This window comes from Pelobates fuscus, chromosome 2, assembly GCF_036172605.1.
Source record: "Pelobates fuscus isolate aPelFus1 chromosome 2, aPelFus1.pri, whole genome shotgun sequence".
Classification (NCBI taxonomy): domain Eukaryota; kingdom Metazoa; phylum Chordata; class Amphibia; order Anura; family Pelobatidae; genus Pelobates; species Pelobates fuscus.
Window position 1 is genome coordinate 400,417,801 of NC_086318.1, and position 13,066 is coordinate 400,430,866.

Consider the following 13,066-nt stretch of genomic DNA (forward strand, 5'->3'; position numbering starts at 1 on the left):
ATGTTTACATTTTTCAGCTTCCCTTATTGCACAGTGTGTTTAACTCATCATTTCTTATCTCTTGCTATGTTAATAGCCTGTTGGAGTCTTCAACAGGCTCCTGTGTTTGTTTAAACGTCAATTGACAGCTGGTGATATGAACTTCTAAAGTAAACACACTGATCAGATCTGATCCCATTTTTGGGGGGGGGGGGATCGGGGGTAGGAGGGGACGGCTAGAGGAGATGTGGCTAGGACTGCATAAACATAGATTTAACTCCTAAATGGCAGAGGATTGAGTAGTGAGACCGCAGGGGCATGATCTATACACCAAAACTGCAAAAGTTAATTTGGTGATTAGAACATTTTAAATATTTATATATTTCTTTAGGTTTTCTAGAATTTTTTACTAATTGTATGATTTTAATGTCCAAGAACTTATTTTTAGAATTTGGTAAAGCCACTGAAGTAATATTTGCAACTGTCATTGGTCTAATATACATCATTCATAAGATCTGGTTAAAAAAACTATCATCATCCATCCATCCCTACCTCCCCAACAAACTCCTCAGCACTGTACATTTAGAGAAGGGGGATATCTGAGAAGTGAAGAAGGCCTTGCCCAATCGAGCTTACAATCTGTGAATCAACTGCAAAACATTCAGTACAGATCAATAGATTTTTTTTTTTTTTTAAATCTAGTATATTTTTCAGACTATAGGACACTTTTTATTTGTTTATTTTAAACTCCAAAATTTGGGGTAAACGATCTGTGTCCTATATTCCAAATATATATTTATAAAATTGCTATAAATATACAACTGTGAGCAGGAACTACCGGTGGTGCAGATCCAGAGAGTAAGGGGGCTTGTGTGAGCATTAGGGTCCGGTGCGCATCGGGGCCTGCCTGGCCAGTGCTGGATGACCACCAGAAGTTCCACACTCCTGCATAAGGATTAGAAAAGCAGAGGGCTGCAGGATCATCAGAGCCAGACAGTGACTTACTAGTGGAGACTGAGAGAGCCCATCACCTGTGGGTAACTGACTGGCTGTCACCACGGGAATGTGGTGATTTACCAGCACAATCACAGCCAGTTCTGAACACATTACTGAGCCCATTCAGTACAAAGGCAATTATGAATGATGCTAGTCTAGTAGTAGTACAGTGCTATGCTACACTAGTCAATATACTTGCATGTATTAAGGAGGAGAGACTCAGTGGCAACGAGAGTTGCCCTTCTCGTTCATGATTCCCAAAGCTGGGATGAGACAGGGACACTGTCAGATGTCATCTAGAGTCTTCCTATACACACACCATTCCTCCATTATACACATAAAAACTGCATCCCCCTATGTAGACACACTACATCTTACATACACTTATTTTAAACTACATCCACCTATACAGATAATCTAAAGTTTACTATATGAAAAAAATTGTTTCACTTTCAATTAGATGTAACTTATAAAAATACAAAAAATAAGAAATTCTGTGAATTGAACTTTAAAGGGACACTATAGTCACCCAGACCACTTCCGCTCAATTAAGTTGTATGGGTGCCAGGTCCCTCTAGCTTTAACCCTTCAGTTTCAGAGAAACTGCTATGTTTACATTTGGGGTTAAGCCAGCCTCTAGTGGCTGTCTTTCGGACAGCCACTAGAGGCGCATCAGCGACGCTGGAGGCATATTATGCCTCCATCGCGCAGAGCGTCCATAGGAAAGCACCGCTGACGTCGGTGGGGGAGGAGAGGTCACCAGCACCGAGGTAGCCTGGCACTGGATTAAGGTAAGTAACTGAAGGGGTTTTAACCCCTTCAGCGCCATGGGAGGTGGACCCTGAGAGGGGGGCAACCTCAGGGCACTATAGTGTCAGGAAAACCGCTTTGTTTTCCTGACACTATAGTGATCCTTTAATTAGAAAGAAGCTCCTGGAAGGTATAGCAAGCTATTAACAGAGCAGGAGATACGAAATTCCAAATTAAACTGAATTTTCAGTAAAGAATGTGTAAACGTTAGATGACTCTTTACAGGAAGTGTTTTTTGAAGGCTGTGTAAGTCACATGCAGGGAGGTGTGACTAGGGCTGCATAAATAAAGTGATTTAACTCCTAAATGGCAGAGAATTGAGCAGTGATACTGTAGGGACATGGTCTATACACCCAAACTGCATAATTAAGCTAAAGTTGTTTTGTTGACTATAGTGTCCCTTTAATGATCTCGGCCATGGAGGCTTTAATAGGGTGAGAATTGGATTAAGACAAGATGATTTAAGTTAACTAGGGCCCTTGTAGATTGAATACTGCAGTTGACAAATTATTTTGTGATTCTATTATTCCTGATGCTGTTATATTAAGACTGTTTATGATATCCTCTGACTTAAACTGTGTTAAAAAAAGCCATAATCTTATTGCAAGTTTTAGGGTGAAATTTTCCCCCAACTTTATACCGGTTTCTTTTATTTTTCTTTATTTGCTCCAATGAGAAGAGTTATTTAAAGTCGATTTATGTGGTTCTCAGTTGATGATTATCACATTCTTTGTCAAGATAAGGTGAAGGGTGAGCGTTTCTTAACATTTTGACCATACACGCGAGCATATATTGCATATATATCTAGTCATATGAATTTCTCTGGCATATTGTTCTAATATCTGTACAATAATAACTTACTGCTAAATAAAGCTTATTGAACCAACATGTGATTTATTAGGTTAGTGGCATTAAAAAAAATAAAAATAATAATACATTTACATTCATACATTCAGAGTTAGTAGAATGCCAATAAATGCTGAGGCTTGCCTACTGCAGTCATATTTCATTGTTACGTTCTTTTCCATTCAAACGTTAAGAGTGTCTTTCAGGTGGAATGAGTTTTGTCTATACAAGCTTTGTGGTCATTAGTTTATTGCTGGATCACACCAATGAGAGAACAGAAAACTATTTTATTCTATAAAAAAAAAAAAGAAACAGACTGAAAAGGCAAATGTGAAAACACAGTAGTTTAATAGTTACACAATAACTATTAAATCATTTTGTTTGTTTGAGTAGTGCAATGCTAGGGGTTTTTGTATTGGAGACCCAACATATCATATAGTCTTTCTGGATACCTTGCAAGAAAAATACATTTTTATAGTTCCTTTTTAACTTTAACGCAGGTTAGGACAGTGAACAGAAAAGGTGGGTTTATAGAGCAAAACTGTAAACCCACCCAGCATAAGGAACAATTATTTAACATAGCATCTAATGTGCCAGTAGTGCCTCTTTAAAATGAGCCTGTCGTGAAAGGTTCACCAAGTCAGAGGACCGCTACTAAAATCAATGAATATATAGTTTATTAAAAAGCTAAATTATTTATTTCCTGTGGGGGTGATTCCCTCCTTACTTCCACACCCTCTATTTGATTAGCTTGGGAAATGGGACCCAAGCCTGGCGGTCTTCCCAATAATAGTGACATTCCGGTTTCATTGACAGTCAGAATGGAGTGACATCTGTTGCTATACTCCTTAAGCAAGCATAACATGCATTTGGTAGTACAGCGATAGCTGCTATGATGGGCAGCAAGAGAGCTACATGTAGGAGGATCCTGTTACTCAGTTGGTTGGCATAGAGGAATATGCCACTTGTTGGCATTTCTTTAACCACAATATATAGATATTTTTCATTCAATATATACAATCCTGTGCCATGACAGACACTCTCTCTCTGCAGACAGTGACATTATGATAGACATACATATAGTAATGCATGTGTTGACTGGGTGTCCTCCTGGTATATAATGTGATGGGAATTTCTGTTATTGTGCACTATATATTTTCAGCCAGTGTTGTATGCAGTCGTCTTAAAATGAGATCATTCAACCTAACACTGGAATACTTGATGAGAATTCACTAAAAACGTGTCCTTAAGTTTGCAATCGTCTATTTGACATTCCTTGAGGACATTTACAAAGTTATCTTCTCTGTGACTAACAATCAATATATTGGATCAGTATATCGAATGCGTATCAGATGAGTATAAATCATTCTGGTCTATTTCTGTAGCACTGTGCATGTAAACATTTTCCCTTTGATTACAAACATTTTGCCCCATGTAGTGGCATTCCTTGATAATTTATCAGACCTCCACATTGAATCATCTCAGGTAAAGAGAAAAAAAAGCATAAATTATACTTTTTTGAGCAATCTTTGAACTAAATGAATTTTAGATTTTTGCCATGCTTAATTGCCTTTGCATTAGGCCCACGTGTTAGGAAAATCCCTTAATAATCTTTTTCATAAATTGTTGGGAACAAATTATTTCTAAAAGCCAGAATATTAAAAATTGAATACATACATGCAGAAGTATAATTCCTCTTACTTCTGTAGAATAATTTTGGCTGTCTGTCTTCTCGTCTGCTAATCTTTGCTAAGTGGCCAAACAGATTTTTGGATTCTTTGCAACATTTTTTTTTTTCTTCTTCTTTCAGTCTATTTTATACTTTAGCCAAATGTCTTACTTTAGAATATATCTTCAAATGAATGACACAGTGATGATAGCAGGAAAAATGAGGGCTTGTGAAAATTATTTTGTTTTCAACAGAAAATAAAACTGTCCCTATATTCCCTTAGGCCTCATAGTTAAAGGGAAATCACAATTTCTAAATTAATAAGCGCAATTGAGTATATTGGAATGTGAAAAGTCTTCTGCTGGGTTTTTACAGTTCGAAGTGATTGACTGTATTAGGAAGTACATTTGTCCATTTATTTAAAAAGACAAAGCAGATCTTTTTCTCTTTGAAAAATTTGCAAACTGTTCTAAAAGTATGAATCAATGCAGTTTACACAAAATATATGGACTTCTATTTTTTACAAATAGTGTGTAATTTCCTTAAAGTAATTATTATATTTCTTTCATTCCAAAGATGACAGCATTTCTGCAGCAAGCACCTCTGACGTACAGGATCGCTTATCTGCTTTGGAACTAAGAGTTCAGCAACAAGAGGATGAAATCACAGTACTCAAGGCTGCTTTGGCCGATGTCCTCAGACGTCTGGCAATTTCTGAAGATCAAGTGGCCACAGTCAGAAAGGCTGCTCCAACCAAAGGTAATTTTTGTGATCCTTTCTCCTGCACTCCTTTTAGTGTTAGGGGATTACCAGCGCCACTCTTATGACTCAACGCATGTTTTGATTTTGCCTTGTGTGCATTGTTCAAACAGTTTGCCCTTATTAATAAACATTGGAAAACAATAGAGATCTGTGTGGAAAACGCATATTGGTCCAAAGTCCTGTAAGAGGAACAATTGCTGTGGAAACCAGGTGAATGTTCGTGGTGATTGTTTGCCTCGGAATTGCTCTGCAAGCCTCTTCATTGTACAATCCTTGTTTATTTTACAGCTATTCATGTAATGAGAAAAGGGGTATATTGAATTACCAGATCTTCAAACATACATTTGTCTGTCACTTGGAAATCCCCTCTTCTTCCTCCACCTAGGAAAAAGAGAACGGAGTAAAAAGAGGCAAATTAAATTGTATCAAAGTATGAAAATGACTACCTACTACTAAAATGCCCCTAAGAAACGTGATATCTTTTCTTAGAAAACCCCCGCACTTGTGTATCTTGGAAGTGCTTGCTTTCATAGTTTCAGCATAGCATATCTTGCATTTTTTTTGGCAGTAAAATGTGTAATATTCTTTGGAGGATTCCATACATTTCTTCAGGAAAAAAACTTCCACTTGCAGAAAAAAACCCAGTGAATATTGTCATTTAAAGCCGCCCTGTCATGTGTTGTTGTGTTAAATGAATTAAAACACTCAAAAAATAAATAGATAATCACACACAGTGAGTTAAATAGACGTAGGTTAGACTAAGTTTATTTTTGGTGACAGATCCACTTTTTTATAGAAAGTTTCCTACAGCTTGAAGGCGAATGTGTGTTTTCCTCCTGTTTTTACAAGGGCAAGAAGTTACAGTGGGGTACCGTTCGTAAAGAGTAAGTTGTGGGGAATTGAAGTCAGGATTTCAAATTACAGGCCATAAAATTATCCTGGAATTTTTTTTTTTCTTCAAAAACCCTTTATTTAAGCTAAACTGAGTAATTTGGTTTTCAGTGACTTGTTTCCAGTGCGGATAATTGGTCGCCTTGTAACGGACAGAGGATTGGTGATTGACTCTGTGTTTCTCTACTTTGAAAAGAACTTCTGCAGTTTGTACAGAACCGGTCCATAGCTAGCATATGTAAATGGAAAACCATAGATGAAGTAATTCAAATTGTTTCTCTGTTAAGCTATCCATGACACTCGAGATGTGAATGAAGCCTCCCATGAGATCCACACGAGCATGTCAGTTCACGTGCATCTATGATGCCAACTTTAGTCCTCACTATTATGGGTAATTTTTTTTCTTCTCATAAATTAGAAAAACAATGATTTTATATATTTTTTATTTTTTTTAAACGTTTATATTTTTTCCATTATATATGTTTTTTCCTGCTTTTTAAAGTGGTGCTAAAGTGAGCAAAAATAAACCTTTAGCTTCCATCTACTTCCTTTTCCTTCCCTGCTTTATTCCCTCTGGGGGGTGAATGTCTGCATAGGAAACACTAAACATAAATTAACACGTTCTCTGCAGAAATACATAGAGAGGATGTTTAGTTAAAATCCATACTTCCTTAAAGCAAAAAACAAAAATAGCAGTAGTGGAATTCTCATTCATTTTCAACCTTCTGCTGTTTATTTATTTATTTATTTTTTTTTTTTATTTTTTTACCATTTAGGTTTTTCCACTGACACTTGTGACTTGACAGATATTTCAGTTATTTTTTTTCGTGACAATCAAAGTGCAAAAAAAAAAAAAAAATGGACACTAAAGGCACCCAGACCACTTTATCTCAATAAAGTGGTCTATGTGCAGTGCCTCTGCCTTCTGAAGCCTGTAATGTTACAAACCTTTCCATTCTGCAGGAACCTTTAGTGGCTATCAGAATTACGGCCAATAGAGGTGCTTCCACTGCTATAACAGTGTAAACTTCTGTTATAGACAAATGCATGCACACTAGCGACCCAATGCTTCCTTAGGGAAAAACAATGGGTTGGCACCTCTAGTGGCCGTTTGAGTGACTATCACTGGAGGTGTCCCTAGGAAGCAATGTAAACACTGTTTTTTCTCTGAAAAGGCAGCGTTTACAGTGATCGGCCTGCAGGGACAGGCTATATTAACATGTAGTTGTTCTGGTGACTATAGTGTCCCTTTAATAATAATTTAATAGCAAATAATGTTGATCCTAAGTATAAATTCACAGTGTTATGATTGGAATACTACCTTGTGAATAACTTGTCCACACAAATATCCTTTTACCTACAGTTAGCTGTTTTTAATGTTAGTGAAAACCCAATGCTCAATTTAAAGGAACACTTCAGGCACAATGCAATTACGCCAACATTGTTATGGTGCCTAGAGTATCCCTTTAATATGATTGTGGGTGAAAATTGCTGAGCCACATACACACATAACATCTAAACATACGTGGGTTTTTCTTGTTTTGTTTTTTAACCTACTACAGGCATGTAGACTAAAAAAGATGTACAAAAGGTTGAAGACAGATGTGACTAGAAAAGAAGAATAAACAACTGTTGAGCAATGTAAACAACAGCATTTTATATTTAGTATGGTGTATATATAATGGAAATCTATCCAAACTTGTGGAGACTGTAGGTTCTACATAAAACCTCTCCCAGGCCCTTTGTTTTTATGGTGCTCAGCCTTTTCCCCAGATTGTTAAAATAGCTTTAATAATGTAAGAGCAGCTTTTCACATTATTGTAATTACATATCCGTGTGAAGACAAACCATTTACAAGCAATAGTTTCATTGTATAAAGAATCATGGCCACCGCTGTATTTGTATATTTTATCTCCCATCATGCTCTGTGGGCCTTCTATTTATCAGAGTATCATAGGTAATATGGACCACAATCTACTGCACCTCGGAATTTTATTTCCTTCTTTTGTGCATTCCACCGTAATAATGTGCATCCTAAAATAAAGAAATCTTTATTTCATTAAAACTGGCCTCTGTCTTTTAACCGGTATCATCTTTAATTTTTAGTTTACATGCCAAAGGAAATTCTGAAGCAGTTGGCCCTTTTTATTCATATATTTAGCGCATTTATTTCTGTAATGCATTAAAAAAAAAAAAAAAAAAGTAAACAACGGCATGTCTCTTTAAGACAAACTGAGAGATGGCTTGTTACATATACCTTCCATTAAAATACTCACTAACAGAATGGATTTGTTTTTATAAAGGCCGGTCTACAAATCTCACAGGTGAGCTGTCTGCTTTAAAGGTATGTTTACCTTGTCAATTGCTGACAAATCTGGCTCTTATCAGGCTTCCAAAACACTGTTCTCATTTTACATTGCTTTCACATCTGGTTGCTGGCTGTAGCCAAAAGATAAAGTGGAGTGCTATTCTGCCTGAAATTCTTTTGGACTATTTACGTGGGTGATTGACACGTGGTGTGACACCGGTAGACATGCTGCAGTTTGTGTGAAAAACATCTACCAGTTTGGGTGATTTATCTTGTCTTAGAAAAGCAATGTAATGCTCCAAACCAAACATACTGTCTTACCCTGCCAAGGCCTCTAACTGTTGGACAAAGGCGTTTTTGTGATGGAGGTGTCAAAACAGATTGCATACGAGAGACACATTTTGTATAGATCTGAAAAAGTGCTTTGATGCAGCACACAGTATGTAGAACATCACACAACCTTTAAATCAGAATGTTAATGGTTTAAAGTTGTTGTGCAACAATTCTTTCAGATTTTTTTTATGTAACTTTTTTTCTTAACTTTATAGAAGTCTGTAAGATAAATAATAGAATATGTGTACTATGGATTTACTGCTAAAATTGAGTGTAGGAAATCAATTTATTTTCCTTTTTATAATTTTAATATTTGCAACACTGTGCATCTCTGAGTTAAATTGTATCCTAATTTTGATAGCTGCCCTGTTGATATGCAGCATATTACTGGTTGCTGTGTACATTGGACCCTGCAGTGGATGACGATTGTGGTATTTGCAGTTAGGTGTAGTTTGAAGAATACAGGTTTATTTTGTTTGCCATCCCTGACACCTGATTGCAGATTATAGGCTGTGCCCCCTACCGGTAGTCCATGATAAGGACAAAATATAGCCTAATTGCAATGAGTCAAGAGGGAGACATGTCTTGAGAGTTCACTAGGCACATTTCCATATGGAGTATTTGAATGAAACATGCCACTTTTAGTATAGACAACACAAGAGGCAAAGAGACATAAATTAGTCTGTGAAATTGAATGAATGGGATAAACAACCTTCCTAAATAAAGGGGTGTCAAAGGCGATCTGGTGGTTTCCAGTGAAAGTCATCACTCTTATACATTCAGTAAATGTGAGTTTATAAGCCTCAGAAAATGTTTCTTGAGGAGAAGAGCTTAAAACTGTGAATATATATATGAAGCAATAAGAGATGCACTCTCAGGACTTGATAAATCATTACTTGGTATTTATTTTCCAAAAAAGAGGGTTTACATCATCCGATCGACGTTTCGACCCCTCAGGGTCTTCCTCAAGATCAATGTATCCCCATACACATAACAAATATATAGGCAAATAAAATAATGTACTCACCAATAGTGATACAGTTCCCTCACCTCCGCCGTGTATACCCGGAAGTGTACTCGCGATCATGTGACCTGACGTGATTGGCCGTGATTCGTGCGTGCTGACGTGTCAAATGGTTGCTAGGGAACCAGTGAAACAGTTATTGAAACGCAAGTGCATCTCTCCGAGACATAGGGGAGAAATGTGAATGTGTAAATAGTGTGTGTATTAATAAAGACTGTTGTATTGTCAAAAAGCTCTACACAGCTTAACAAAGTGATCTACTGGGTGATCCAAACGTGCTATTTACAAAAGTGCTAAAAAGTGTGGAAACACAGTGGGTAAAAATACAAAATAAAGTGAACAAAGTGAACAACTGTAGTGCTGATCTCCTGTACAGGATATGTGCATAATCCTGTATGTGCAATATAAATTATTAAAACATCATATTCAACATTTCTAAAAATGCAATGGAAAACAGGCATGATTCAAACATTATATGTGCAGAGAGGTATATAAATGACATTAATATATACAAAGGATTTTTCTTGAAACTTTGTAGGTAATACATTCTATAGATATATCAACATATAGAAGGAGATAAACGACAACTACCAATTATAAACAACAACTATATTTCCTAGTCGATCTATTCAAGGCTATGTCTAATGAATAAAGTATATATGCATATATGCATCAGAGTATGCTAATTACTCCAATTATTAGATTTCTAATTAAGGATTTAGAAATCTAATAATTGGAGTAATTAGCATACTCTGAGGTGAGGGAACTGTATCACTATTGGTGAGTACATTATTTTATTTGCCTATATATTTGTTATGTGTATGGGGATACATTGATCTTGAGGAAGACCCTGAGGGGTCGAAACGTCGATCGGATGATGTAAACCCTCTTTTTTGGAAAATAAATACCAAGTAATGATTTATCAAGTCCCGAGAGTGCATCTCTTATTGCTTCATATATATCTTTCAACGTGGGATAGCACCTAGGCATTGAAATTACCTTATTGAGAAAGGGTGAGTGCCAAGCTACAGATTTTTTTCATTCATTCATATATATATATATATATATATATATATATATATATATATATTTCTAAATTAATGTGATAATACAGCACATATCTGAATTGCATTTTGAGTATTTATAATTGTTTAGTTTTGACACTGCATTTTTTTAATTTTATTGCGTTCATCACATCATTTTAGAATTATATATTTTCACAATGCTCTTACAACAGATGATTTAAATACACTTTAGCTTATTTGGCAATATTTCAATTGTCTCCTACGTTTAAATTAGTGTAGGGCCATATTGGGGTACTGTGATGTAGTGGTGGGCTTAACACAATGGCCATATGGTGGAACTGAATCCCCATATATGTTTGCTGAGAGGTAATTTTGAGTAGACTAATAAAATGTATTATGTGTGCGCTGATCCTTAATCTGTATTTTATATGCATTTTGGTCACTACAGCATCACCATTCCTACAAAATGCATGTTTTGGGTGAGCCCCCAATTCCCTTTTGTCTTTACTTATGATAGTGGAGATAGTGTAATTGCTGACTGCAGTCATGTGGCTATTCGTAAAAGCACTGAACATGTTAGGATCTCAGTAATGTACTAGCTGCCTGAGAGTGATAGGAATGTGATGCTGTTAGCATGTTTCGTTAATGCCAGATTTGTATTCCTTTTTATCGTCAATCCACCGATAATCTGCACTGGCTCTGGAAAAATTATATTGGTTGATCCATAATCTGAAATCTAATCATGCACATCACACATTTACTGTACCATCTATTCCTCTGTAGTGAATTACTGCTTTATGGCACAGTCAGACATACCAAAAGGTTTCTGTGTGCTGTATTGTGAACTCAGGCAGTGGACATTTATCATGCTGAAGCTCTGTTATACAATTATTCAAAATGCACAATACTGTGGAGATTAACAGATATGAACCATTGTGATACTTGTACACACCAAACATTTTCATCCCCTCGGAAAGATGAATAGTATTAATAACTAATGTGCCAATATGCATGCATGAAGAAAAAAAATAAAATAAATATATATATATATATATATATATATATATATTTATTATATGCCTTACACTCTTTTGAATTCATTGTTATTCTAGGTTCGCCATTACTACGTGAAGCTCTTTCTATGTCTTGTATAACCAATGGAGGTTCTGGAACCAGAAAAATAAGCCATACTGGATCAGTTGCGAAGAAAGATACACTGGCTTCTGCTGCTAAGAGGTAAGTGATATGTTGGAGCAAAACTGCTTTTCTGTTGGCTTGGAATAAGAATAATGAACCATCAGGTCCTATACATTTGTGAGAGGTTTATTTGTTTTGTTAATGTGTGTGTATGTATATATATATATATATATATATATTAAATGTGTCACATGTACACTGTTCTCTATTGATTTGCGTTTGTGCAGGCATTCTGGAATGTGACAAAATACATGCGTGCATACTGCATATTATCTTTACAAATGATAAGAAGTCAGAGTTTGGCTGTGATAGCTCAGCTAGTTGATTTAGAATGTCACAGTCACAGGGTGCAGATCCAAGGTATATTCAGAAAGAAGAATTTATATGTGATGAATAGGAATTGCTTAAGCCTTCTTGCATATTAAACATTTATGGGTTGTACCCTAAATATACAATTAAAATATTTAAACTGCTGAACCCATTTAAACAATACTAATTAAGTAATTACTGAAAAGTTATGCCCCCTCTGTTTAATTGTTTGTCTAATATTTTTATTGATGTGTTATTTGATTTTTGTTCTGCTCAAGTTGTCCATCTGTGTATCCTGAAGTATAACTGCTTTGTAATCCTTCAAACATGTTGTGTTATGGTTAAAGGGTTTTTCCAACCCTTTTTCATGATTCATAGAATAAGATCCTATTGACATTATCTATCTGCTCCCCCCCTCCTGCCCTCCCAAACAAAAACACTCAAAGAGCATTATTATTTTTAAAATAAGTATCACTTACCTTAATCCAGCATCTGGTGAAGTTCCCAGCGCTGCTTAGTGCACCCTCGCCTGATGTCACATGCTGAGGTCCAATTAAAGGCTTCTAGTTGAGGGCTTCCCTCTGCTTCTCCTTTGCAGGCGTAAGACATAGTAGTTACATTTCTCATGCTGACGCCAGAATTTATGCCCAGAATCCGAAACGACAGAGTTCTGAGCTGCCTTAGTCACATGTGCTGGGTATAAAACTTGCCACCAGGACACCATTAATAATATCTCTGGATGTGCTGTGTTTCACACTGAAACAGTGCACATCCAGACTCCTACCACCATGACCAGTACAAAAAGCATAAGTGGTCATGGAGTAACCCTTTAATATCGCAACCTTTTCAAGCATCGCTCATAACCTGATAAAATTGATGTCAGTTTTCTAGAAAAGCATTAATGTATATATTTGGAA

General features: G+C 36.2%; 1 protein-coding gene across 5 annotated transcripts in view; it reads left to right on the forward strand.

Annotated features, from left to right (window-relative positions):
• EML4 (EMAP like 4) overlaps positions 1-13,066 on the forward strand; it is a 125,672-nt gene that overhangs the window by 79,205 nt on the left and 33,401 nt on the right. For all 5 annotated transcript variants that reach the window (XM_063443891.1, XM_063443892.1, XM_063443895.1 and 2 more), the window contains exons 2-3: positions 4,877-5,059; positions 11,756-11,879. In XM_063443891.1, the coding sequence (XP_063299961.1) occupies positions 4,877-5,059; positions 11,756-11,879 (307 nt within the window). The remainder of the gene's footprint in view (positions 1-4,876; positions 5,060-11,755; positions 11,880-13,066) is intronic.